General features: G+C 45.5%; 2 protein-coding genes and 2 long non-coding RNA genes across 7 annotated transcripts; 3 read left to right on the top strand and 1 right to left on the bottom strand.

The window, feature by feature from the left end:
- The first annotated feature begins 228 nt into the window (after positions 1-228).
- LOC148390339 (uncharacterized) lies at positions 229-3,260 on the top strand. Of its 3 annotated transcripts, XR_015861168.1 has the most exons (6): positions 229-470; positions 1,649-1,714; positions 1,778-1,858; positions 1,952-2,025; positions 2,135-2,374; positions 2,442-3,260. It is a non-coding gene; the product is annotated as an uncharacterized LOC148390339 (long non-coding RNA). The 3 variants fall into 3 exon arrangements; XR_015861169.1 differs by having other exon boundaries at positions 2,106-3,259; XR_015861167.1 differs by having other exon boundaries at positions 2,135-3,258.
- A 1,184-nt stretch (positions 3,261-4,444) lies between these two features.
- pck1 (phosphoenolpyruvate carboxykinase 1 (soluble)) lies at positions 4,445-23,475 on the bottom strand. Of its 2 annotated transcripts, none has more exons than XM_088388730.1 (9): positions 23,321-23,475; positions 7,730-7,982; positions 7,003-7,391; positions 6,748-6,935; positions 6,510-6,672; positions 5,908-6,132; positions 5,669-5,800; positions 5,372-5,467; positions 4,445-5,247 (listed from the first exon to the last, which is right to left on the bottom strand). In XM_088388730.1, exons 1-9 carry the CDS (start codon positions 23,469-23,471, stop codon positions 4,790-4,792), a joined length of 2,055 nt encoding a protein of 684 aa, XP_088244856.1. In that variant the 5' UTR covers positions 23,472-23,475; the 3' UTR covers positions 4,445-4,789. The 2 variants fall into 2 exon arrangements, with proteins under 2 accessions (XP_088244856.1, XP_088244857.1); XM_088388731.1 differs by lacking the exon at positions 23,321-23,475 and adding an exon at positions 8,622-8,772.
- Positions 15,389-27,461, top strand: LOC148390336 (charged multivesicular body protein 4b-like). Its single transcript, XM_088388742.1, has 5 exons — positions 15,389-15,737; positions 24,959-25,136; positions 25,860-25,974; positions 26,044-26,170; positions 27,055-27,461. Exons 1-5 carry the CDS (start codon positions 15,548-15,550, stop codon positions 27,114-27,116), a joined length of 672 nt encoding a protein of 223 aa, XP_088244868.1. The 5' UTR covers positions 15,389-15,547; the 3' UTR covers positions 27,117-27,461.
- LOC148390338 (uncharacterized) lies at positions 15,753-22,556 on the top strand. The gene is made up of 2 exons (XR_015861170.1): positions 15,753-21,547; positions 21,639-22,556. It is a non-coding gene; the product is annotated as an uncharacterized LOC148390338 (long non-coding RNA).
- Positions 27,462-27,802: the final 341 nt, after the last annotated feature.

Genomic DNA, 27,802 nt, shown 5'->3' with positions numbered 1-27,802 from the left:
TATGACTAAATTACAGTAGAATGAAACTGACCTTTTTATTACTAAAATAGTTCAAATTTGGAAAAAACAAAGGTATAGAATAAAACATTATTTCCACAACTAAAATGATAATATACATTTATTTCTTTAATTCCAAGTTTCTAGACTGATTTAATTGTGAGCAAACTTTTTTAGACCTTAAAAGTTTAAAAGAAACAACACATTTATTCCTTTAGCCGTGAGCGTGATAACAATTAGGGGGCAGGGCGATATGGAATTCCATCGCGTGGAGGTGTGCTACTTCTGACTTGTGACGTCGCAGCCGTTACAAGTAGCAATTTGAGAACCAAGAGGCAACACCAAGACGAAAAGCACGTAACTTCGCTTCCCGTTGCTCGCCCTCTCCTCTAACCCAACACCCACCCGTTATCTCGGCTTGAACAGAATACCTGGGTCGAAGCACCAGCCGAACTCGGACAGCCGGACTTCAGGTGACTAAAGCCCAATGGGCCTAGCGGTAGAGTCTCCGCCCTGAGACTGGAAGGTTGTGAGTTCAAACTCCGGCCGGGTCATACATACTATAAAAATGGGACCCATTTCCTCCCTGCTTGGCACTTAGCATCAAGGGTTGGAATAGGGGGGTTAGATCACCAAATGATTCCAGAGCGCGGCACCCCTGCTGCTCACTGCTCACCTCTCCCCCAGGGGATGGATTAAAATCACACCGGGATGGGTTAAATGCAGAGGACAAATTTCACCACACCCAGATGTGTGCGTGACGATCATTGGGACTTTAACTTAACTTTTTTAAATTTAAAGGTGGCGGGGGCGTCGACGAAGACGATCTCGGTTGAGAAGGGAGACGTTCCGCGACTGTTGAGACACTGTTGACTGTTGTTGTTTTTTATGGAGGAAATTCGTCGAGATAATTCAAAGAGAATACCTGACTTAGAATGTTTTAATTAGCTGTCTTCATTACATCTGCCAACTTGCTTGTGTGTAATTGTGGAATATGGTGAGATGCAACACAAGAAAAATGTCATCCATGATCCACTTTCTATACCACTTCCAATTTGGGATTTTTTAAAAATTTTATAACTGTTTTCCCCAGATGAAATAGTGTGAATAATTGACAAACTAGATTGGAATTTCCGTGTCAACTTTGAGTACATAGCATAAAATTTGAACACTGTTCAAGTAACACATGTCCAAGTGGTGCTTGGGATATGTATAATTACAATGTGGACCTTCAAAGTGGATGAAAATCCAATGCTTATCGAGCAGGAGTCTCAAAGTCCAGTCCTCGGGGGCCGCATTCCTACATGTTTTCCAAGTTTCCCTTGTTAAACACACCTGATTCAATTATCAGGCTGCTGCAGAATGTGAGGATGAACTGATCATTTGAATCAGGTGTGTTTAACAAGGGAAACTTGGAAAACGTAGGAATGCGGCCCCCGAGTACTGGACTTTGAGACCCCTGAGATAGAGTATCTATATCAGTGTGAGGGCATCCTAAACGCAGAGATTGGCTATATGCCTTTAGTCTGTCGGTGATCCTCTTTTGATTTGATTTGACAAGATAAAGTTGACAAAAAACTGCTGTTCAACTTAACAGTTAATAGAATTCTTCCTCTTTCTACATTGATGTAAACTGTATGCATATGTGCAGAAATCTCCAGACGGCATGGGAGAAACAGCAGTTAGAGAGGATGGTGCAGTGATCCGATCAGCTGAGGTCAGCACTATTAGTATATTACCGCCATTATTCTACATCTAATGCCCCATTTTGGCTCCAAAGTATGTCGGGTCGTTTTTGATGCACGACAGCTGCCTAGATGATCAGATGGAGCAGTTGCACAGGAACCTGAAGACCCTGAATGTAAGTCCTGCTGCTTGACTTTCAAATTGTTACAAGTTCAAAAGCATTTTTTTCCCCCATCCATTTTCTGTACCACTGTACTTCTGCTGTCAGACATGCAAGAAAAGTAGGCCTGTATCCCTCAAGTTCTCCATCACAGCGTGAAAATGTACGACAAGGATGAAATGGTATGGATGTTTATTTCATTTTTTTTTTCTAACTGCACTTAACAATGGTTATGTGCTCCAACCTGTCTTCCGTCCTGGAGCCCCTTCTGATGGCCCACGCCCTTCATAGAGTGACACTGTCCACCGCTCAGCCCAGCGACTCCCAGTTCGCCTTCGTCTCCCACAACCCGGGCAGCGCCGACGCCTAGCTGTACTGGCATGTTTTCAGATCCTATCAAATCCAGCGCCCACTAGCGCCCGGTCTTTATGCAACAGTGCCCCTCACAGGGAAATGGCCGCTAACGTTAGCATGGTCGCTAAAGTTAGCTTGGTTGTGGTGTGGTTGTCCCGCCTGGGAGGGTCGCTACGGGTAAGACAAGATCGGACGGGTTCTGATCAGGGATCCTGCGGTGACGATTGCATCTGTTTTTTTTCAGAGCCGATGACATCGATTTTGTTGTCTTGTTTTTTCGCTGGCTAGTGATTTCTTGAGGAGGTGGAGGAGGCGGAGTTGTCAAATATGTACATGTATGTATGTAGGCTCATATATGTACATAAATGTCATTCACAGCAGTGAGTTATGGACAGGCAGAAATCTATTAACTACATTCGACTGAATGTATATGTGTGTGTGCGTGCGCATCCTGGAAAGTGCTGCTGCTGTTCAGACTGCAAACCAAACACAGTGAGCAGACTCAGCACACACTGACACACGCACACACACAGTCGGCCTGTAAAGTGTCCCCCCCACCCACACTTCCCACTCACTTCCTTCCCTGCTTCCTTTCTTAGTGTCTGCTTCCTACTTTGTCTGTCCAATGACAGAGCGCCTTCCGTGATCTCCCTGGTGATGCATTTTGATTGCGAGGAGAACGGCCGGTTATGACTGTTAATCATCCTGGGACACAGGTTCAAAGATGTTTGGATGATGATGGTTGACACATAATGATGATTTCTTTTTTTTTTTTTTGTGTAGCGAGTATGTTGCAATACATCCACTCTTTGCCTTGTTTTGTGCTAGTTTATCTTAGCATTGTTGTAGTTTTTAATGTTTTGCCCTGCACACGTCTGTATCGTTCTGTTTTTTTAGTGCCCAATCAACCCTGAGTGTGTCTTGCGCTAATCGCGGCATCTAAGCGTGTGCCTTCTGCGTTTTCATCTTATCCCTTATGCTTTTATTGCATCATATTGCCTCCAACATTAAAAAAATAAATAAAGGAATAATCAAGGAAAGGAATAATCATGAGTTGGTCAAGTCGTAATGCTGCATTTGAAAAAAAAAAAACATAGCAAGGACATAATACCTTGATTTAAAAGAAGACATTTGATACTCAATGATATAAAGTGGAGCCTCCAGTGGAACACGCCCGGCTGACACTTTTCCCTGCAATTTGCCGCTTTCCCAGTTTTCTGAAAGGCACCGTCTGCCTTGCGTGGAAATGCTGCATGGTGTCAAATGTCAAACATTTTAGGTGGACCCAAATGCCTTCTATTATTTCTACTTTTATTCCGAGCTTCCAGAAGTTTTCTCAGCGAGGCCCACGCGTAGGAAAATCTAGCATATAGTAAAGCCGGGCAATTGAAGTGAGGGGGATGCTAGCAGTTCACTTAATTACACATAATTTCAATATAGCTTCTGCTCTTGCACGTCAACGCAAACTGCATCCTGTGCTGTGATGCTTTGATGGAGACTAATCAGAATGAGCATGCACGAATCAACACGCTTCTGTGAGTTTTTGTAACAAGTGGACCTTGTTCCACTTGTTTTTGTGTCTTTCCCTGAAGTGGCAAAGCCAAGATGAGGGCTGTTGAAAACACGCTAGTGATGATTAACTTTGTCCAGCATCATTATCTTTACATATTACGCAACAGTTGAGAAAAACAACACTCAAGAACACTTTCACAACTTCATCCTTGCGCTTAGCCCAAAAGCCGCCTTCCATTTCATGGCCCTTTCAGCTTGCAGAGTAACTGCCTAACATTAGTTGTTGTCATAAGCATAAACTATAAATTCCTTTTCAAAACCATCTTGACCCCTCAAACTCCATTTTGGGGGGCTAAGGCCAGAATGGGCCCGATACGCCGTTAATGATTTTCATGACGATGTGATGGAACATGTGAAACTGATCACCTCACTCACAGCGCTACTCTGTGGTCATTGGTCCGTGAAAAAAGATAAATACCACCATAAAATCAGATAAGCGATTTTTTTTCTGGGAACATGTCAGTTGGAGTTTTCTTTCTTCAGACTTGGTGAAGCAGCATGAGGCCAGTTTGTCACCTCAACAATTGTACGCATGTTAGTGCCCTAAACTACAAAGTCAAATTTTGGTATTCCTCAGTGTTTATTGCAGTAGCACAGATAAATGTTTTCAAATCAGATTTACACCAAATATCAGTAAAATGGATAGATAAATACAAAAATAAATTAAGTCATACGTAAAACGAGGTGTTCCTTTAATTCCTTAGCATCAAATCAATGTAGGCATCACAAACACTTTGATGATTGAGCGTTTAGCTGTTAGCGCTGAATGCCAACCATTGAATGAGATTACAGAACTTCTGTTACAGTTTTAAAACCTTTTTTAACAAACAATATAATCTCTTGTTTAGAACTCTATACTACAGATTGCTACCTATCATGAGTGCCACCTATATTACTACCTTCCTATGAAGCAAGATTCACAGTGAAACAAATCAATTTGAATCACTCGGAGTTAGCCAAAAATACTAAGTGAAGATTCCCAACTTCAAGAATTTTCTTTAACTACATTTATTGCTTTTTTCACATTTGGTCCACCCTCTGCCGAAGGAGTTCCAGCTGCCTCATTACCTCGTCAGGCAGGTCCTCGTTCACCTGCGTGGCAAAGTACTTTGCAACCTCTTCTGCCTCGTTCTGCCAGAAAGCCCGGTCCAGAGCAAAGAGCTGGTCCAGGTCCACCGGGTCCCTCAGGCCATCCAGGTCTAGGGAATCGCGGGACGGTAGATAGCCCACGGCGGAGAGCCTAGCTCCGGCCTCGCCATTTAGCCGGCGGAACACCCAGTCCAAGACACGGATGTTTTCGCCAAATCCGGGCCAGAGAAAACCAGCGGTGGGACTTTTGCGGAACCAGTTGACGTGGAAAATCTTGGGCAGTCTGACATTGGGACGCTCCGCCATGCTCAGCCAATGAGAGAGGTAGTGACCAAAGTTGTAGCCGAAGAAGGGGCGCATGGCGAACGGGTCGTGCATGATCTCCTTGCCTGCGGCCAGGAATGAGGAGAAGTAAGTCGACTTCCCTTCTTCATGCTACTTCTTACCATTCGGTGGCAATAGATCAGATGTGCAAGTCCTGACCTAAACCTTCTAGCTTCTTCCGATACGTACCTTTGTGTTCTGCTGCGGCAGTGGCCTCTGAACGCATGGCTGCACCGACAAAGACACCGTGCTGCCAGTTGAATGCTTCGTAGACCAGTGGCACACCTAAAGATAGGGAAAAAAGTTTTAGACATCACACATTCTTTAGGGGTCCTTTTGTGTTTACAGTATACTTGGCTTTCTCTGGTCCAAATTTGTCGATGATCTGTAAAATTGGTTCATTTCTTGTAGTGGCTCATGTGCCTTTCCAACTGCGTAAAAAATGTCCCAAGACATCTTGTCTGGAACCTCAAGTGTCCTGCTCACCTTCAGGCCGGCGTCCCCCGAAGATAATGGCCTCAATCGGGACACCTTCGGGCGATTCCCACAGTGGGTCGATGATTGGACACTGATCGGCCGGAGTGCAAAAGCGGGAGTTGGGATGGGCGCAAGGTTCTCCTAAAGAAACAAGCAATGTTGACTTGTTATCTCGACTGATCGACCTACATTTTTGGATTTTGTTGTTGTTGTCTTTGTTTTTTATTGATGTTTTCACCAAGGCTTACCATCTTCCGGGCTCCAAGGTTCGTTCTTCCAGGAAGTAACGGTGACGTCCTGGGGCAGAGACTCATCCATGCCTTCCCAGTGCACGCCTCCATCGCTGGTCTCTGCCACATTGGTGAAAATGGTGTTCTTGGCAATGGTGGCCATGGCATTGGGGTTGGTCTTGGCGGAGGTGCCCGGTGCTACTCCAAAGAAGCCGTTCTCTGGGTTGATGGCTCGCAGACGACCTGATAAAAGTCCCAATGATCATCGTCACACACACATCTAGGTGTGTTGAAATTTGTCCTCTGCATTTAACCCATCCCCATTTTGATCCATCCCCTGGGGGAGAGGGGAGCAGTGAGCAGCAGCGGTGCCGCACTTGGGAATCATTTGGTGATCTAACCCCCCAATTCCAACCCTTAATGCTGAGTGCCAAGCAGGGAGGCAATGGGTCCCATTTTTATAGTCTTTGGTATGACCCGGCCGGGTTTGAACCCACAACCTTCCAGTCTCAGGGCGGACACTCTACTACTAGGCCACTGAGCTGATGAGAAGGGAACGACAGGAGCAATAAGAAAAAGAAACATCGGAGCGGGACTGCGCACAGCCTATGACTCTGAACCTTGGTGGTCAAACTTCATCCAGGCAATGTCGTCTCCCACGCACTCCACCTTCCAGCCGGGCAGCGTGGGGCTCAGCATGGCCAGGTTGGTCTTCCCGCAGGCACTGGGGAATGCTGCTGCAATGTACTTCTTCTGGCCTGTGGGGTTGGTGATGCCCAGGATCTGAGCCAGACACAAATCAATAGCAATTCCGCAGGGTGGTTTCTGGCAGACTAATGAGACAATTTGGCGTCCTACCAGCATGTGTTCTGCCAGCCAGCCTTCCTCCTTGGCGAGGCGTGAGGCGATGCGAAGGGCGAAGCACTTCTTGCCAAGCAGAGAATTGCCCCCGTATCCGCTCCCGAAAGAGATGATCTGCCGGCGTTCTGGGATGTGGGCGATGAGCGTCTGCTCGGGGTTACAAGGCCAGTTGTTCACCAGAGGCCCTTAAGACAGGAGACGTGCAGTCTTAGATCTTCGCCTCCAGTCAAGTTGTGAGAGGAGTCGGCATACTTTGAAGTGGCAGCGGACAGCCAACCGAGTGCAGACATCGGACAAAGTCGCCGGTCACAAGGACGTCTAGAACCGCCTTCCCCATCCGGGTCATCACCCTCATGCTGGCCACCACGTAGGGCGAGTCAGTCAACTCCACACCCATCTTGGACAGCGCCGATCCAACGGGTCCCATGCTGAAAGGGATCACGTACATGGTGCGACCCTTCATGCAACCCGGGAAACGCTGGGACACAGCTTTGTCGAGCTCCTCAGGTGACATCCAGCTGCCTAGTTGGCTGACGCCACCCTCCAGAGGCGTGGGCACCGTTTCACGGCGCTCGCGGGTCACGATCACCGTCCGACTCTCCACGCGGGCTACATCCCGAGGGTCCGTCCTGGCCAGCCAGCTGCAGAAGGGAAAAGCTCAAGTTGAGGGAAGTACAGGAACACGTCCGCTGAAGAGTCACGCAAATGGGGAGCATGAATAAAAGAGTTGCAACAAGTGTGGGAAGGGAAATTCTGGGGGTAGTGAAAAGTGAAGGAAATGTGTGAATTGGAAAAAAACAAACGTGTTGATTCATGGTCTCAACACTGAGTGGTTACTTTTCTAAAAAGCCTGGTGTGTGTAACATGGAAGGAGATTGTTTTGGCTGGTTTTCTTTCAGCTCTGTTGTACACGGACAAGCGCGACAGCCTTAACAGTCCAGACTCCCTGCAAGCATTTCATGCGCTCCACTCCACCTACCAGTTGTGGTACTTGGGCAACTTCTTGATCAGCCCTTGCTCCTCCAGCTGGGCCAGGATGGCCCGGTTCTCCTCGACGGAGCCATCGCAGATGTGGAGGGCATCAGGCTGGCAAAGCGTCACGTTGGCTTCCACAAACTCCCTGACGGGCGGACTGAGGGCGCTCAGGTCGCCCTGCAGAACCTGAGGCCCGTCCCGCTTTGAGGACTGTAGCTGAGGAGGCATCACGATCGACTCTGACAAAGGGGAAGATGCTGGAGGATGAGAAGGAGAAATGGTCTTGGGTCAAAGAAATACTGACAGTTAATTAGAAACTCAGTACAGAATGAAAAAATAAACAAGACAAAGAAATAACCACCTCACATGGTGACAAAAGTGTCTCACAAACTAACCAAGTAATCAACGAGAAATACTTGTAACCAAGAATGAAGTAGTGGACAACACCAAATGAACCAAATGACCAATATATGAACTCATTAACCAACTATGTAAATAAACCACCCAATGTACAAAGCAAGCAACCAATGAATAAATTAAATAAATAAATAAATACATAAATAAATGAGCTTGAGAACTAGCACAAAGCAGACGAACAAACCAGCCATCAAACAAATGAACTTCCTAACTAGCTGATGAACCAAATAACCAAGTTGGTTGCTATCAGACTGACTGGCTGCCTTGTATAACATCTACAAGGTAAAAAAACTACTGAAATAAGCATAAATAACCAACTGACTATTTGGTGACTTGGACATGCACAATGAGATGTTCTGTATTCTGGACTCTGTGGAATGCCTCACGCAACTGATTTACTCCTCTATTATTCGAGAAAGGAAGTGACAAGTGATAACATAAAATGTGATTTGTCTGGTGAAGAAGTGAAGATGACCGACCTGATTTATCGTGTTTCCGCTGTGGTGTCATCCACCCTGTATATGCCAGTGTGCGTGTGTCTCACTAAGTTGCGCTCTTTTTATCCTTTGGCATATCACACGTGAGGGCAGGGCCTGGCCCAGGTAGGGGGGGGGGAGGTTCTCAAGTGCGTCCGGACCAAGTTGTTCTTTACGAAGTGAATGATTCATTCCAGAACCGTTTGAGCCGTTGACCGGAGTGGTTTGATGAAGACTTTACAGCCTATTGATTATTGATCATCTTATCTGCAGCCCCCACCACAGCACAGATAAAACATACCATAATGAGCAGCAGTTGCCTTTGAACTTTGACCTATTATGACGTAAGTTGACGGTGTGACTCCGCCACTGGATGCGCTGCCATGATTAGCAGCTCCGCATTGTCTTTCGGTCCAGCCTTTTCCAGCCGCTGCTATGTTTTCTCAATGTCAGCTTTCTGTATCTAACTGCTAGCTCCTGAATTTCTCCCCAGCGATCAATAAAGTACCTACCTACCTACCTACCTACCTACCTACCTACCTACCTACCTACCTACCTACCTACCTACCTACCTACCTACCTACCTACCTACCTACCTACCTACCTACCTACCCACCTCTCTCTCTCTCTCTCTCTCTCTCTCTCTCTCTGTCTCTCTCTCTATCCATCCATCTATCTATCTATCTATCTATCTATCTATCTATCTATCTATCTATCTATCTATCTATCTATCTATCTATCTATCTATCTATCTATCTATCTATCTATCTATCTATCTATCTATCTATCTATCTATCTATCTATCTATCCATCCATCCATCCATCCATCCATCCATCCATCCATCCATCCATCCATCCATCCATCCATCCATCCATCCATCCATCCATCCATCCATCCATCCATCCATCCATCCATCCATCCATCCATCCATCCATCCATCCATCCATCCATCCATCCATCCATCCATCCATCCATCCATCCATCCATCCATCCATCCATCTTCTTCGGCAATACCTGTCATGCAGGGGCTTTCCTTTCCATGACAGTCCATCTGGCTCTCTCTTCTTACTGAGCTCCTGTTGCCTGAAACCTCTAAAAGGCAGGAATTCTTGGAGACCTGTTGTTTCCTCCTAGATAGCGCCCAGGTCGCTCACTGATTCATGGCCCCCCTTTTTCCGCTTTGTGTCCAGGCTTGGGATCCTGCGCTTGAGATGGAACCATCTGTGGAGCCCCAGTTAAGCCCCTCTGCCATACGGTCGCTGGCAATTTTATGTACAGTATATATAGATCATATTATATCAGGGGTGGCCAACCAGTCAGAGACTAAGAGCCACATTTTTTACTGTGTACTGCAAAGAGCCACATCATACACATGAGCACACATGAACTACCCCCCCCCCCCCCCCCCCCCCCCCCCAGCAGCTCGGTTTTAAATGGGCCACATTTAGCTGTGCATTTTTTCCCCTGCCATTTTGAGAACGAAATTGACACTAATTGTTTCCTCGAATGGGTTTGCCTCTCCTCCTTTGCGGGATTTCACCGCATGCGCATGCGCGTTTGACGAAAATACCATATTGAACTCAAGCGAAGCGAACACGCAGCGTTTGACGAAAATACCATATTGAACTCAAGCGAAGCGAACACGCACAAAAACAAACAAACAAATAAACCCACAAATGTTGATATGAACGTAAAGGAGCCGCATGAAACCCGGCAAGGAGCCGCATGAAACCCTGCAAGGAGCCGCATGCGGCTCGCGAGCCGCGGGTGGGCCACCCCTGTACTATATTGTATGTATCATTTCATATATTGAATACTCATGGTGTTCTATGGTGTTTTTTTTTTTTTTTTTTGTGTTTTTTTTTGCACATTCATTATTTCATTGGTTAGTTTCCTAATTTATTTGTTGTTTGGGAGTTGGTTATTTGGTTGGTTAGTTTATATGTTCATTCTTTGTTCACTTAGTCATTTATGGTAGTTAGCTAGATTCTCAGTATGTCTGTTATTTAGGTATGTAGTTAGTTAGGTAGGTTGCCAGTTAGCTAGCACTAGCTTGCTATCTAGTTAGCTACTTAGCAGGTTAGCTATTAAATTGGAAGTTAGTCAGTCAGTCTAGTTTATTTAGGTATGTATTTATTCAGTTACTTTTATATTTAATTTATTTAATTTATTTGTTTTGGGATGGTGACTAAACAGATCCAGCAGTTTGAGCTGTAGCAAAATAAAAATAAAAAAAGCTTTTTTTGTGAGAGTTGGCACTCACTTTTGTCACGTGCATTAAAAGTTAAAGTCCCAATGATCGTCACATACACATCTGGGTGTGGTGAAATTTGTCCTCTACATTTAACCAATCCCCGTGTGATTTTGATGCAGCCCCTGGGGGAGAGGGGAGTAGTGAGCAGCAGTGTTGTCGTGCTCGGTGCTTGGTGATCCAACAACCCAATTCCAACCCTTAATGCTGAGCGCCAAGCAGGGAGGCAATGGGTCCCATTTTTATAGTCTTTGGTATGACCCGGCCAGGGTTTGAACCCACAACCAGGGCGGACACTCTACCACTAGGCCAGTGAGCTGCTACCACCATACTCTACAGGTGTTTGTGGTGAACATACTTTGCCCTGTGTTTTAGTATCTACAAACAGGCAGGAAGCAACTTGGTGATCACGACACGGTCACATTACAGTGTGCATGACATACGTAAGTGCTGTGTTTAATGGCCTATGTGCTCAAGTGCGTTCTTTAAGCCACCAATTCAAAGACTTTGGAGACGCCCCCAATGTTTACTTCAGCACATGACATCGCAACTCAATTAACCTTAACAACAACAAACATTTGTAAACCAAGAGATTTTCCACCCTTGTTCTTTTCGACCTTTTTCTTTTTTTGTTTTTTTTTTACAAATAAATTCTATTGGTTTTGAGTTGTAATAATTTTTCTTAAATCGTCAACATAATTTGTTAGCTAGCTTGTCATCTATTCATTTATTTAGTAAGTTACTTCTTTTGATAAGTTTGTTTGTTTGTTTGACAGCTGGTTAGTTTGTTAATTCTTTAGCTTTCTATCAAGTGTTAGTCAAAAGCTAAGTAAGCTAAGCGCATTGAATTTCACTCAGCATGTCGCCTCTTGACTGCAACATCAGCATGCACATCAGTGTTGCAATGCAAACACACGTCAATGAATAACACACACAAACACACTTACACGCACACTTAAGGTTGGTGACGTCAAGGCGTGTATCAAGGTTCACATACTACCAATGACGCACAAGTATATGGCTCAAACAAACAACATGTTATTGTTCAGGTGCTGTAAACTTTTTCTGCGCATGTTTACATTGTATTTTGTTTATTTATCGCTCAAAGAATGCATCCAAGGCCGGACTACAGCCTGAATGATTGTGTCATTTGTCAAGACGGTTGGGTACAGGTTACTTCTGTCAGAATTTTTTCTGTGATTTTTACCAGTTGTACATGTCCCGCAAATTGGGCCTAAATTTCCATATTTTTTTCCCCTATTTACTTCCTCCCAATTATTTTTGACCAAACTCAATATCATCACATTCTTGCCAAATAATTCTTCCTTGAATGAGCTACATATTTTCAATTTTTCACTTCTCCAGCATGTCCCACCCACTTCTTTGATCCAAGCTTCATATTTTCTCTTTTCAATTCTTGTGGGTGTCCCAATGCTTTTGTCCGTAGCAGTTGAGCGCGCCACTTCAATGTCCAGTACATTTGATAGGAGCATCACCTTGAGTTAATCTAGTGTAGCGCCATCTCTCTGTTTTTTTTTTGGACAGCTCAAAGTTGACTTGTGACTGTCTGCTACGCCTACCCTGCCGTCATGAAAAGGGGAAAAACAAATTCAATTGTTTTTATTATAGTCATTTTCCTTTTAATTTCAATAATTTTGTATCATTTTGAACCAAAATCGCTGAATTTCTATAGTTATTTTGAAACCGAAAACGATTCGCTCGGAGGAGCCAACGTCCTGTCAAGCCTCCTCTGAGGATTGCGTCATCACACGGCAGTGAGACTGAACTGCTCTGTCTTTATGTCGCTGTTTAAGTGTTCAAACACTGTAGCTATATTAATTAATTTCCGTAGTTAAGCTGGTGTATATAACATCTTGTGTTTTTCGTCATGAACAAAACGGCTTTGAAAAGGGATCTTACGGAGGCTACGAAAAAAGGTTCTCCAACTTTATGGCAGGGGGTGCTAGTGATCCCGGGGATGCTTCATGTGCCTACCTGTAGAATAAGAGATCTCCAGTTCAAATTATAACTATAACTATAGTGATGTGCATTCCAGTTCTTTTAGGTGAATTGAATCTTTAGAACTGGTTCACTCAAAAGATTCGTACAAACGAACACACTGATACTTTTTTTTCTTTTTCTTTTTTTAATAACATCCAGTGGAAATAACCCATACACATCAAACAATACAACTACCCCCCCGCCCCAATTATTATATATAATAACAATTGGCTCGGGTAATTAACACATTTCTTTCTATAATACAACACTTACACACTGATCCGTTGGCAACAGTCTCTCACCCGGTCGTGAACGGGTAATTGCGTCACTAACTCGTTCGTGAACGGGAAATACGTCACTGACTCGTAAAGTCCTTCCTCCAGCTAACGCTCGCTGGCGCTGCTGATTGGTCGTTCGCGAAGATTCACGAGTGAGTGACAGACAGCATTGCCGCTGTGCCATTGCCAGCCGACACACTTTATGCCGACATTGATGTTTTAATTTTGTATTTGTTGGATTGTAGTTGATGGTGTTATTATATCGAATGTGTTTGTGTTTGAATAAAAGGTTGGGAAAATAAAGTTATGCCGACATTTGTTAATTTTGGGAACACCAACTCATATAACAACGTAAAACGCATACATATTGTCATATAAGGCAGTTAACCAAATGTCTGATTTCTATGTTTTGATTGGCGAATATAAAAACAAGGAATAAAACACCAGAAAAATTATAACATAAATGTTTATTAAAATAATAATAATAATAATAATAATAATAATAATAATAATAATAATAATAATAATAATAATAATAAAAAAAGTACATCTCAAACCAGCAATCTAATGTGAACTGCAGGCGATATTTTGAAAGTGAGTGATTCACTCAGTGAGTGATTCACTTAGTGAGTGATTCACTCAGTGAGTGATTCGTTCACTCACAGATTCGTTCGTTGGTGAACGGAAAATGCAATTCACGACTCGTTCGTAAACGGGAAGTTACGTCATTTTCTTCTTCGTTTTGTTTTACGGCGAGGTGGCACCAACTTCAATAGGCATTATCGACACCTACTGGTTGAAGTTATATGGCGGCTGTGGCTCAGGCAGTAGAGTGGGTCGTTTAGTAACCGGAGGGTTGGCAGTTCAATCCCAGCTCTGTCAGTCACATGTCGTTGTGTCCTTGGGCAAGACACTTCACACACCTTGCCTCCAGGTCGCCATTGTAAAGGAGAACGTGTTCTCAATTGGCTTACCTGGTAAAAGATTCCACAGGACTCGTTCTTTTTGATCGAATTGTTCACTCACTTGCCAACACCAGTGAACAACTGAGGAGCAGTCGTCCATTTGTTTTGTTTTATATTCGTTTTTTTGTTCTTTTCCGTGTTTACATTTCGTTTTACAATGGAGGATTACATATCCAAACGATTTTCAACTATGGATTTTCGGTCGAAGCAGGAGGTCATCAGTAAAGGAAGACCAACTCCGGAGTTAAAAGGTTTGATTCGGACAACGGGACTTCGGAACGGAGTGGTACACACGATTTGAAAACAAGTTTTTGATTTCATGTGCTTTATTGAGTGTTTTTATGTGCGAAGACTGCTGATATGAGATTTTAATTAAAATAGTTAAAATTAAATAATGAATAAGCCACACTAGAGCAGCGTTCCCCAACCTTTTTTGTGACACGGTTAGGTGCCGGATAAATTTTACTGGGGAGGTTACGTCAGTGCCTCCCCAGTCATGAACCTCACCGCACGTCACTGAGTAGCACCGCTACACACAAAAAAATTAATCCGTTCCAAGCCAAAAACACCCAACGCCTTTTTTAAGCATTTTTTCATTTGCGCATTTTTGTCCAATCGCGCAACTGCAGCGCACCGCCGAACGCGCAACCGTAGCAGCACCGCCGAACACGCAACCGTAGCGCACCGCCGACCGAGCAACTGCATCGCGCTGGTCGCATTATTGTGACGGAGCGGTCGCTAAAATTTAGAAAATATTTTTAAAGTCCTAATGTACTTTCCAGAATTTAAGTGGACCTCAGTGCGCAGGGAGCTTAATTTGATCCGATCGCGCAACCGCAGCGCGCCCGGTGCTCAGTGTCTCATTGCTTTAGGAGCGTCTTTGTGTTTTAGGATGGCTTTACTGCGTCCTTTGGAGGCATGATTAGAGTTGATGCAATCCTCAGCGTAACGAGAACGTAATAACGAACGGAGTCAGTTGGCATGCGGGTCCTGTCGGCTCATCTCACGAGGTTCGACAACCGAATTTCGTCCGACATCCGAAGCAAAAAAAATCTCGAATTTTTTGTTCGAATACCGATTTGTTCGAGAACCGGGACGTTCGAAAACCGAGGCTCCACTGTTTTAATAACTCAAATTGATTTATGTCATTTCCAATTGTAACGTTATTTTGACGGTGAATCACATATTTCTTTTGTTGTGATGACGCCTGTCCCACTTTGGGCGGGAAACTCCCCGGTGAGTCATGTCAGGGCGCTGACGTCATGATACCACGAGACCCGTATGTAGAAGGCGGAAGGAGACTGAAAACAACATCAGCGATAGCTGCGCCAAGCAGGCAGCTTCGACTCGGCGGAAAGGTTTCCCAAAGAAAAAAAAAATTAAAATCTTATTCTTTCATTGGTCAAGAGCTCAATCGTCTTCGGTCTGCAAGCATGTCTTTGTTCGGAAAGTGGTTCGGCACCAGCGGTGGGGGCAAAGGGGGCAAGGGGCCCACACCCCAGGAGGCTGTCCAGAAACTCCGCGAGACCGAGGAGATGCTGGCCAAAAAGCAGGAATTCCTCGAGAAAAAAATTGAGCAGGAGATCATGATGGCCAAGAAGCACGGCATGAAGAACCAGCGAGGTGAGGGGGCGTGGGAAGTGGAGTTGGAGGGTGTCGGGTGAGGGGCGGCGGAGTTCATCACTTGTAAGCACACGGGCTAACTTGACGGGACTCCATTTTTAAATCACCTTGATAGGCGACGCCTTTAAAAAAAAAAAAAAAAAAAACAGGTGGGAAAAATACTCCTACTCTGTTCGAAATTAAATGTACTCACTCTTAACGTGAGTAGAAGGACATTTACTTGAGTCTAAAAAGAATGTCTGATTCGACTTCAATGTTTCAGTGAAAATGTATAGTAGAGCTGCAAGTTGTAACTAGAATATTTTAAACAGCGATTAATTCGTTGGTCATTTGTCGATTAATTTGATTAAAAAAAACAGGACATCATTGAAAATGGCAGTGCAGAAACAACAGATTAGCATTTATTCAATGTATTGGTATGTAACGTGGTAGAAAAGTGGCCAACATGCTGATCATTGTTTTCCCGAGGCAAAGCAAAAGTTTGCAACATTCCTATTTTGATTCAACACAAAGACTACAGGAATCAGAAAATAATTCCAGTTGAGAGGCTGAAATTTAACAAGGTCTCTAAACTTCATTCTCAAACATCTTTATTGTTCCCGAAATCCATTATCCAAATAGTTATAGTATATTCGTAATCAATTGACCCATTTAATTTGTTGATGAACTGGTGACTTGGAAAAAAACATTTATATAAGCTATCCCTCTATTCAAAAACATGACATTATTTGAAATGCACAAACACAAGAAAACTAGACATAGTCGGACTTGTCTCAACACATAGTTTGGGCTCTGGTACAAGCCCTCTCGAGAGGGGCTGGACTCTCTTCCACTCTGGAGTTGCCCACGGTGAGAGGCGTCGAACAGGTGTGGGCATACTTATTGTCCCCCGGCTGGGCGCCTGCACATTGGGGTTCACCCTGGTGAACGAGAGGGTAGCCTCCCTCCGCCTTCGGGTGGGGGGGGACGGGTCCTGACTGTTGTTTGTGTCTATGCACCAAACAGCAGCTCAGAGTACCCACCCTTCTTGGAGTCCCTGGAGGAAGTGCTGGAGAGCGCTCCTTCTGGGGACTCCATCGTTCTACTGGGTGATTTCAATGCTCACGTGGGTAATGACAGTGAGACCTGGAAGGGTGTGATTGGGAGGAACGGCCCCCCCGATCTGAACCTGAGCGGTGTTCTATTATTAGACATCTGTGCTCGACACGAATTTTCTATAATGAACAACATGTTCAAGCATAAGGGTGTCCGTGTGTGCACTTGGCACCAGGACACCCTAGGCCGCAGTTCGATGATCGACTTTGTAGTCATGCCATCGGATTTGCAGCTGCATGTTTTGGACACTCAGGTGAAGAGAGGGGCGGAGCTGTCAACTGATCACCACCTGGTGGTGGGTTGGCTCCGATGGTGGGGGGAAGATGCCGGTCCGACCTGGCAAACCCAAACGCTCTGTGAGCGTCTGCTGGGAACGGCAGAATCCCCTGTCAGGAAGAGCTAACTCTAACCCACCTCCGGGGAGGTTGAGTCCGAGTGGACCATGTTCCACGCCTCCATTGTTGAGGCAGCCGACCGGAGCTGTGGCCGTAAGGTCATTGGTGCCTGTCGTGGCGGCAATCCCCGAACCCACTGGTGGACACCGGTGATAAGGGATGCCGTCAAGCTGACGAAGGAGTCCTATCGGGCCGTTTTGGCCTGCGGGACTCCGGAGGCAGCTGACAGGTACCGAATGGCCAAGCAGAACGCGGCTTCGGCGGTTGCTGAGGCAAAAGCCCAAGCATGGGAAGAGTTTGGCGAGGCCATGGAGAATGACTTCCAGACGGCTTCAAGGAAATTCTGGTCCACCATCCGGCGTCTCAGAAGGGGGAAGCAGTGCACCGTCAACACTGTTTACAGTGGAGATGGCGTGCTGCTGACCTCGACTCGGGACGTCGTGAGTCGGTGGGGAGAATACTTTGAAGACCTCCTAAATTCCACCGACACGCCTTACATTGTGGAAGCAGGGCCTGGAGACTCTGAGGCGGACTCTCCAATCTCTGGGGTCAAAGTCACTGAGGTAGTTAAAAAACTCCTCGGTGGCAAGGCCCCCGGGGGTGGATGAGATGAGTTCTTAAAGGCTCTGGATGTTGTGGGGCTGTCATGGCTGACACGCCTCTACAACATTGCGTGGACATCGGGGACGGTGCCTCTGGATTGGCAGACTGGGGTGGTGGTTCCCCTCTTTAAGAAGGGGGACCGGTGTGTTCCAATTTCAGGGGAATCACACTCCTCAGCCTCCCTGGTAAGGTCTTTTCAGGGGAGCTGGAGAGGAGGGTCCTTCGGGAGGTCGAACCTCTGATTCAAGAGGAGCAGTGTGGCTTTCGTCCTGGCCGTGGAACAGTGGACCAGCTCTACACCCTTGGCAGGATCCTCGAGGGGGCATGGGACTTCGCCCAACCAGTCCACATGTGTTTTGTGGACTTGGAGAAGGCGTTCGACCGTGTCCCTCGGGAGGTTCTGTGGAGGGTGCTTCGGGAGTACGGGATGCCGAGCCAATTGGTAAGGGCGGTTTGGTCCCTGTATCACTGATGCCAGAGTTTGGTCCGCATTTCCGGCAGTAAGTCGGATTCGTTCCCAGTGAGGGTTGGACTCCGCCAAGGCTGCCCTTTGTCACCGATTCTGTTCATAATTTTTATGGACAGAATTTCTAGGCGCAGCCGAGGCGTTGAGGGTGTCCGACGACGTGGTGCTGTTGGCTTCTTCAACCCGTGATCTCCAGCTCTCACTGGAGCGGTTCGCAGCCGAGTGTGAAGAGGTCGGGATGAGGGTCAGCACCTCCAAATCCGAGTCCATGGTCCTCGGTCGGAAAAGGGTGGAATCCCCTCTCTGCATCGGGGATGAGATCCTGCCTCAAGTGGAGGGGTTCAAGTATCTTGGGGTCTTGTTCACGAGTGAGGGCAGGATGGAGCGCGAGATCGACAGGCGGATCGGTGCAGCGTTGGCAGTAATGCAGACTCTGTACCGGTCCGTCGTGGTAAAGGGAAAGCTGAGCCAAAAGGCAAAGCTCTCAATTTAAAGGTAAAAAAGGTAAAGACCCAATGATTGTCACACACACAACTGGGTGTGGTGAAATTTGTCCCTGCATTCAACCCATCCCCGAAGGGAGCAATGAGCAGCAGCGGAGCCACGCCGCCTGGGAATCATTTGATGATCTAACCCCCCAATTCCAACCCTTAATGCTGAGCGCCAAGCAGGGAGGCAATGGGTCCCATTTTTATAGTCTTTGGTATGACCCGGCCGGGGTTTGAACCCACAACCTTCCAGTCTCAGGACGGACACTCTACCACTAGGCCACTGAGCTGGCAATTACCGGTCGATCTATGCTCCTACCCTCACCTATGGTCACGAGCTATGGGTCGTGACCGAAAGAACGAGATCCAGGATACAAGCGGACGAAATGGGTTTCCTCCGCAGGGTGTCTGGGCTCTCCCTTAGAGATAAGGTGAGAAGCTCGGTCATCCGGGAGAGACTCGGAGTAGAGCCGCTGCTCCTCCACGTTGAGAGAAGCAAGATGAGGTGGCTCGGGCATCTCATCAGGATGTTCCGGGCATGTCCCACCGGCAGGAGACCCCGGGGACGACCCAGGACGCGCTGGAGAGACTATGTCTCTCAGCTGGCCTGGGAACGCCTTGGGATCCCCCGGGATGAGCTGGATGAAGTGGCTGGGGAGAGGGAAGTCTGAGAGTCCCTCCTAAAGCTGCTGCCTCCGCGACCTGACCCCGGATAAGCGGAAGAAGATGGATGGATGGACAAATGATTATAACAATATATTCGAGAGAAAAAGCATGTTATTTTGCCTCATTCAAATCATGCAAAATTGTCAATCACATCTTAATATCTGAACATTTAAATATATAAACTAAAGTGGAGTCACATTTGTAAATGAATGGCTCCTGGTTTTTGAAATGTAAATAAAGCAATCTACTGTGATAAAACAACAAAATTGCAATAACTGCATTAACCATCAAGTGAAGTCTAGCTGTAACTGTAGTCTTGAAATAAATCTAAATAAGGAAAAACATTGCAATAAAATAATGCAAACTGCTACCGCTATTGTTGGGGAGCCTGAGGACTGTATAGGGCAGGGGTCTCAAACTCATGGCCCGCGTGCCAATTGCGGCCCTCGGGACAATAATTTGCGGCCCCCTGCGTGACATCTAAGCTGTGCGTTAGTGCGGCCCGCGCATTTCTTTTCGCACATGCATCTGGCCGTTTTACTTTTTTTGACACATATGGGCTCCCGTAGCTCAGGCTCGTGACAACTGGGCGAATTAGCAATTGGCTAATTGGCGAATTAGCACTTTGACATGTTTGAATGAGCGAGTGGAGGGAAATATCTTGTCACTGTCACCTAGTGCTGTACATTGTTTGTCAGCCCCCGTCATGTCTGTTTCAAAACCTGCCGTGAAGAGAAAAGTTGCGGATGAGCACAGGCAATTTCAGGAGAAGTGGGAGGCGGAATATTTTTTTGTTGAGCACAGGAACGTCGCAACCTGTCTAATATGCATGGGTAAAGTTGCTGTTAATAAAGAGTTTAACATCAGAAGTCATTACTCAACTAAACATGCTGAGGAGTATGCAAAATACCTGGGAGATGAGCGAGAGGATCGGGTCGCCAAACTTAAATCATCTCTACTGAGGCAACAAGTTTTTTTCAAAAAAACAAGCAAAGAGAACGAAGTGGCTGTGAAAGCTAGCTATGTTGTGAGTGAAATGATAGCAAAAGCTGGAAAGCCCTTCAAAGACAGTGAGTTTGTAAAACAGTGCATGATCCAGGCTGCAAGTATTGTCTGCCCGGAAAAAAAGGAGCTGTTTGGTAACATCAGTATTTCCGCCAACACAGTGGCAGACCGTATTTCTGATTTGTCGGGTAACGTTTACGATCAACTGCGTGAGAAAGCTAAACATTTCCACTCATACTCGCTGGCTCTTGATGAGAGCACAGACGTCACTGACACGGCGCAGCTTGCAATATATCTCCGTGGTGTTGACAACAATTTTGAAGTTACGGAGGAATTGCTCTCAGTGATTCCAATGCATGGCCAGACCACCGGTCAGGAGATATTCCGACAGCTGTGTGATTCCATTGAGGATGCCGGCTTACAATGGAAACGTTTGGCCGGAATAACTACCAACGGAGCGCCATCAATGACGGGGAGAAAAAAACGGACTTGTAGCACTTGTTCAAAGAAAACTGGAAGAGGAGGGTGTGGAGGATGCCATTGCTTTGCACTGCAATATCCATCAGCAGGCCCTTTGCAGAAAATTTCCTGGGGTTTAACAAGGTGATGATCAACCATATCAAATCCAGGGCTTTAAAGCACCGACAGTTCCGCGACTTTTTGGCAGAAATAGAGTCGGAATATGAGGACGTGCTCTACTTCACCGAGGTATGTTGGCTCAGCAGGGGGAAAGTCTTGAAGAGGTTTTTTTGAGTTGAGAGAAGAGGTGAAAGCCTTCATCGAGAAGGATGGGATGCCTGTTCCTATGCTAAGTGATCCTAAATAGCTGATGGACTTAGCTTTTCTTGTTGACATCACACAGGAGTTGAATGTACTGAATAAGAAGTTACAAGGCCAGGGCCAGCTTGTCAGTGCTGCATATGACAATGTCAGAGCATTCTCCAGGAAACTTGTGTTATGGAAAGCCCACCTTTCTCAGAAAAACCTCAGCCATTTCTCAGCTTGCAAGACACTCATGGATTCAGGCACAGCATTCAGTGGTGAGAAGTATGCTGATACCATTGGGAAGCTACAAGAAGAATTTGATCACAGGTTTGCAGACTTCAAGACACACAGAGCCACTTTTAACATTTTTGCGGACCCCTTCTCCTTTGATGTTGAGGATGCCCCCCCTCTTCTACAGATGGAGCTAATTGACCTGCAGTGCAATACTGAACTCAAAGCCAAGTTCAGAGAAGTGAGTGGAAGAACAGTGGAGCTTGGACAATTTTTGAGAGAACTGCCCCCCAGCTTCCCTGAGCTTTCCAGGATGTTCAAGCGGACCATGTGCCTTTTTGGCAGCACCTATCTGTGTGAAAAGCTGTTCTCCACAATGAACTTCAATAAGTCAAAGTACAGGTCCAGAATTAAATATGAGCATCTTAAAGCCATACTGAGGGTCTCAGTTGCCTCCTCCCTCAAGCCAAATGTGGCTCAGCTGTGTGAGAGGAAGCGCTGCCAAGTCTCTGGCAGCAAGGAGTAGGAGGAAGTAAATGAAGCCTATGTTCTGAAGAACTGTTCCTGTTCTTCATGTTCTGCATGTTCTGACTGTTAATTTGTTCAAATTGAGAAGATTGGATCAGTTGACCTTTTTTATGGATTACTTTTGTGGATTACGATTTGATGCGGCCCAGCCTCACCCAGACTCTACCTCCAGCGGCCCCCAGGTAAATTGAGTTTGAGACCCCTGGTATAGGGGGTTGGCTCGGATGGTTATGCTCTTTTCGCCCCCGGGTGTCGGTCAGAACACCGGAGGGAAGACGTGGTTCAGTTTTGATTGCTTTACTGAATTATTGGCAAAAAAGTAACAGGCACTGTGGCTCATAGGTGCATACAGGCAAACTGGCAAAAGGGTATATAGGCACACGTTTGGTCGTAAGGATGTGAGAGCAGGTGTGTGTAGTGTACATGGGTGAGTCTTTGGTTGTGTGAATGTGATTATTGTATGAAGTGTGCGTGTGTGCGTGTGTGTGTGTGTGTGTGTGTGTGTGTGTGTGTGTGTGTGTGTGTGTGTGTGTGTGTGTGTGTGTGTGTGTGTGTGTGTGTGTGTGTGTGTGTGTGTGGTTCTGCAACAGACAGAAATACAGCACGTAAGTCAACTCTCAACTTCTGACATCACACAACACTATGGACGGCACACATTACATAACTAACTATACTAAATAATCATAAATGAAATACTCTCGGCAACACACCAAACATAAGTCATCAAGACAACAAAATACATACGCTGGCGACCATTAGTCACTGTGCCGCTGCGTAACGGCTGGAGTCATGCGTGTACGATGCGAGGCAAACTTAAAGGAGTGCGCCGAAGCTGTCAATCAAACGGCGCGCACGTGAAGCAAACCGCGATCGGACAAACGGCAAAACAGTGGACAGTAGTAACAATGAAATGTATATACTCGCTTTGTGTCAAAGACGCACACGATCACAGCAACATACTCAGTCGATACCAGCAACCTTTAACTTACCGCTGCGCACAACTGAATGGGTATAATGTCTAGACCTCGAATGTAAGACGACCCCCACTTTTTCAGTCTTATTTCAAGGCAAAGAACATCGTCTTATATTCGGGCCAATACGGTATATACGTTTTTGTTTTTTCTGAACCAAAATCAGACTTCTGGAATTCAACCGATCCCGTCGTTTGTACAAATATGACATTGACTTTTTGCGTTAACTCAGGTGCCAAACACCAACCAATCCGAGTCAATTCTTCCCACTCTGCTTTGCGAGTCGATCGTCAGAAAGAGACAATGGCTGAGTGATTTGATGTCAGCCGTGACTCTGCGTTTTCCCCAACCGACGAGGCCACTTACTTACCGTTGCTTGTGTGGCGCTGGCGACAGTGAGCATGTGAATCTGATATACACGATATGTTGGCGTTCGCCATTGAATCGTGAAAAGGAGCGAAGCCAGCCAAGCGATGGTGTGGAAAGCAGCAAAATACCAGCGCTGGCCACACACAAGACATATGCGCTTTCGCCACTACTAACAAGCTGCTTGGCTGCAAAGCAACAATCGGTGGCATCATCTTTTCGTGAGGTCACGCCCTTTGAAACATCATCTATCAACTTGCACATTACAAGCTTCAGGACTTTCTTTATTTGGACTCTTGCTAAAACACAAGACTGTCTCAAATAGTTAACTCTTATATCCTTCAAATTTTGTTTTGCTGCAGACCAAAAAAATCTTTGCCTATTTTATCATTTAAATGTTAAACTTCAATCTAGTTTCTTTCATTTTAAGTACAGCTGCTTTATAACGGGCAGTTCATAAACAAAATAAAAAAGATCATAACGCGAATTGAGATCAAATAATATAAAATCATTAAATTGGATTACTTTTATGGGGAGGGAGTGCCCACTAACAAGCCAGATTGTAGACGGACAGATAGGGCAATGTGACTTGGACGTCAGATGATTCCTTTAAAAAAAAAAATCATATTCATCATAATTTTTTACACAAGCATGTAGCTGCCAAAGCGGAGGACAAATATTCTGACGAGTAAATAAGTTTGAACATGCTTGTCGACTACTCAATGCAAATTGCAAAAAAAGAAAGAAAGCCCCTTTACATTGTCCGAGTAGTCCGTTTCAAATCGTAGCCTAAGACGTGCCTCTTTTGGATATGCGCCATGTTTCAACTCTTGCTTTTGTTTTCCAGTCCGCTTTTTACAGTGGAGCGGAGCATCTGCACTGTTCTTTTAAGATGTCGGTCTGCCCAGTCGCTGAGCCGAAAAGCCGCTGCCGTATGTTTTAATCAGATAGGCTTTAATCAGATTAAAAAAAAAAAAAAAAGAGTCCCGCTTGACTCAGACTGCAATCTGTCCTCTTTGTTGCTTTGCCTTCTCAACTTGCCAGTTGACATCTGATCTGCATTTTGACTGCGTTGTCAGAGGACCTCGCGTCAAAGTTCATTCGGATACAAACCCAATTGTGTGCTTGCTAATGATGCAAAGCGGTGGTCAATAATCCCTTCCAGAGCCCCCAGAGATGTTTTGAATGAAGAAACACCACTCCCGCGCCACCGGCGAGTAAAAGAGATTGTAAGGAAAACGTCAGGTTTGCTATTTCACAAGCGCTGTAGTGTTGGTGTGCCTTTAAGGGGTGTGGCCTGCTAGGAGACATTGAGAGATGGCGACAAATCATCTGTGTGTGAGAATCTGCTCAGGAGTTGTGGCCTACAGTCCCACCTCGCCACTTGTCTTGGCCACATGCCAGTGCATCCCAGTACCTGTAATTGGGTAACGTCACTCGTAAGGTGTAACTCAAATTTTAGCTCACAAAAGAAGGAAAAGAAAATTTACCATACGATGGCATGTAACTGGGAAAAGCCGCAGGTCCAAGCCTATCCACGTCCATTTATTGGTTTTCTTAAATTACCCAGCTGTGCTTAGTTTCTTTGCTGACCGCATGCTCTTAACTCCTTCACTTTGCCCTTTCTTTCCCGTGGCCGCAGCGGCGCTGCAGGCCCTGAAGAGGAAAAAACGCTACAGCAAGCAGCTGGAGCAAATCGACGGTACGCTGTCCACTATAGAGTTCCAGAGGGAGGCGCTAGAGAACGCCAACACCAACACGGAGGTTCTGAAGAACATGGGCTTCGCCGCCAAGGCCATGAAGGCCGCACACAAAGAACTGTGAGACGACACGCATGCACGAACACACGCACGCAAAGACATCACTGTAAATGAGGTCTCCAAAAAGTTGCCACGTGGAGGTTATTAGATTTAAAGCAGTGGTTCTTAACCTGGGTTCAATCGAACCCTAGGGGTTCGGTGAGTCGGTCTCAGGGGTTCGGCAGAGCCTCCACTGAGGAGGTCCGAACAAACCTGATTTATTGTTTAAATTCTGATTTGCCAGTATGTAATTTGTTGTGAGTTCATGCATTGTGTTGATTTTGTTATTTGAACAAGGGGATGTTCATGCACGACTTATTTTGTGCACCAGTAAAAAACATCGATGTCTTGAATTTCCAAAAAATAATTTTATTTTTCACTAAAGAGGTGTTCAGTGAATGCACATATGAAACTGGTGGGGTTCGGTACCTCCAACAAGGTTAAGAACCACTGATTTAAAGGTTGTTGTAATTTCCCAATGACCCAATAAGTTGTACTTTTCTTATTTAGATTGGCTAAAAAGTCAGTTTTTTAAAATGTGTTTCATTGGCTATATTATTAAAGCAAACCGAATCAACCTACGATTACATTCCAACTCAGAAATCTTGGGAAATTCAACTCCACATGTTCACTGGTTGTCATCTAAAAGTTGGTCTTTTTTTGAAAAGATATCATTTTTCTCGGAAACGATCCAGAAATTACCAGCTCGTCAATGTTCACATTGTGACTTGTTTGGGACGGCAGGAACGTGGACAGCGTGGACGACCTGATGTCGGACATCATGGAGCAGCAGGAGCTGGCGCAGGAAATCACGGGCGTCATTTCCAATCCCATCAGCTTTGGCGATCAGGTGGATGAGGTAGGAGCTCACTGACTTGTTCCCCATGCCCCATCTTTGGTGCCTGACAATAACCACTGAACTCCTCAGGATGAGCTCATGGCTGAGCTGGAGGAGCTTGAGCAAGAAGAGCTGGACAGGAACCTTCTGGATGTGGAAGGATTGGCGAATGTCAACCTGCCCAGCGTCCCGTCTGTGTCGCTGCCGTCCAGACCAGGTGAGCTGTCCTTTGGCAAAAAAAACAATAAATACCTCCCTCAAAGCCTTTGGAAGATCAAGATATGTTTGGAGCGATGCTCAACACCTGGTTATAGCATGAGGCGTGTAGTTTGCAAAATCAGCCCCATTTTTTTTTTTTGTAGCTCATCAACCTACACCACACCACACTAACTCATTCAGAGAACACTTACCTATTAAAACAATCAACAATGGAACATTTTGATCTCTCCACTTAGGCATCCATAAGTTGTTTGGACTACAAAAGTCTCACCGACTTATAAACATGGCGGATTCGTTTTAAACATGGTGGATTCGCGAATCCGCCATGTTTATGACTTGGATTTTCGTTTGGCAACACCAATTACCTTGTTTGGTTTGTCCCGCCTCAACGGATGTGATGTAATAATTAAAAAAAAAAAACGTCATAGAAAATAGAGAAATCTGAACAGAGTAAAAAATAGCCCCTCAAAACAATCATAACCGTATCTCTGCAGCACCTGAAAGGAACATATTACACTTTTCTACACTAATGGATACTCCAGATAAACAAGAAATTGATTTGAAAAAAATGTTCCAAGATATGTGTCCTTTAAACAAGCAAGTGCCAACTGGCTGCTTCAAAGTCAAAGTGGCTGGGTTCCTTTTTCTCTGTAGGCTTGACTTCCTTTGGCTTTTTTTGTGGGTCTACTATTGATTAACCTGGACATCATTTTCAAAATAGTTACTATGAACAAATGTTCACCTTGAGCCACAGCGCCCTTCTTTCTTTCTGGACAAATTGCATATTGCTAAATGTTTTTTTTTTGTGGGTCTACTTGGACACATCTGTGTTAGGAGTTGGAGCTCTGCAATGACATGTTAGTGTTTTTTGTTGCCTTTCAGCCAAGAAGGAAGATGATGATGGCATGGACATGGCCGAATTGCAGGCCTGGGCCACCAACTAAACTCAAGTGGATGAGGGGAGGGACCGCAGGGGCGCCCCTCCGACCCCACCCACCCACCTCCTGGCGAGCCACCACCCTGAAGTGTGCGTTCATGCCGGACCCCGTTGTGCATCCTCTTCAGGTGGAAGCGTTCAATGTGAACAATCAATGCACGCACACAACAACAATGCCACCACTCAAAATATTTGTGCTGCTTTTATTCTTAAAAAAAGACAAAACGAGAAGAAGAAAAAAAGACATTAAGGTGAAGACGGTGGATACAGAAAACAATGTCCTGTCCTGACTTGTGGGCATGTTTTATCATCAAGCTCTGCTGTTCAATAAACTATAGCTGACAGACTAAAATCTACCAAAAGAAATTGCTTGATTGGAGAAGGTTGAGATTGATGAGCGCGTCGACTTCAACCTCGACACACATGCTAAACACACGTCAGGTCTGAAAATGGACGCTCGTACGCACGGTGCCTCACTTTGACACAAGGCTTTTGTGTGGATTGTGCGGCTTAGTGGCATTATTCGTGTGTTTGTGTGTGTGTCAATATTTGTGCTTGCAGTACCTGTACACTCGTATTGAGTGGGTGAGTTTTTGTGTGAGTGTTTGTGACAGATTTTGTGTGTGTGTGTGTGTGTGTGTGTGTGTGTGTGTGTGTGTGTGTGTGTGTGTGTGTGTGTGTGTGTGTGTGTGT

The sequence above is a fragment of the Syngnathus floridae genome, chromosome 11 (assembly GCF_059516105.1).
Source record: "Syngnathus floridae isolate MCC-2025c chromosome 11, RoL_Sflo_1.0, whole genome shotgun sequence".
Classification (NCBI taxonomy): domain Eukaryota; kingdom Metazoa; phylum Chordata; class Actinopteri; order Syngnathiformes; family Syngnathidae; genus Syngnathus; species Syngnathus floridae.
Note: the sequence above shows the minus strand (reverse complement) of the source record. Positions and strands in the feature narration are given on the sequence as shown.

Excerpts from the sequence above, each read along its gene's own strand:
- LOC148390336 (XM_088388742.1), top strand. The coding sequence starts at position 15,548 with ATGTCTTTGTTCGGAAAGTGGTTCGGCACCAGCGGTGGGGGCAAAGGG. Across the intron at positions 25,975-26,043 it reads TTGGCGATCAGGTGGATGAG|GATGAGCTCATGGCTGAGCT; the intron begins GTAGGAGCTCAC and ends TGAACTCCTCAG. Across the intron at positions 26,171-27,054 it reads GTCGCTGCCGTCCAGACCAG|CCAAGAAGGAAGATGATGAT; the intron begins GTGAGCTGTCCT and ends GTTGCCTTTCAG.
- pck1 (XM_088388730.1), bottom strand. The coding sequence starts at position 23,471 with ATGTCTTGTGTGTGGCCAGCGCTGGTATTTTGCTGCTTTCCACACCAT. Across the intron at positions 7,983-23,320 it reads CCAGCGCCACACAAGCAACG|CATCTTCCCCTTTGTCAGAG; the intron begins GTAAGTAAGTGG and ends CTCATCCTCCAG. Across the intron at positions 6,133-6,509 it reads GATGAAGTTTGACCACCAAG|GTCGTCTGCGAGCCATCAAC; the intron begins GTTCAGAGTCAT and ends GACTTTTATCAG.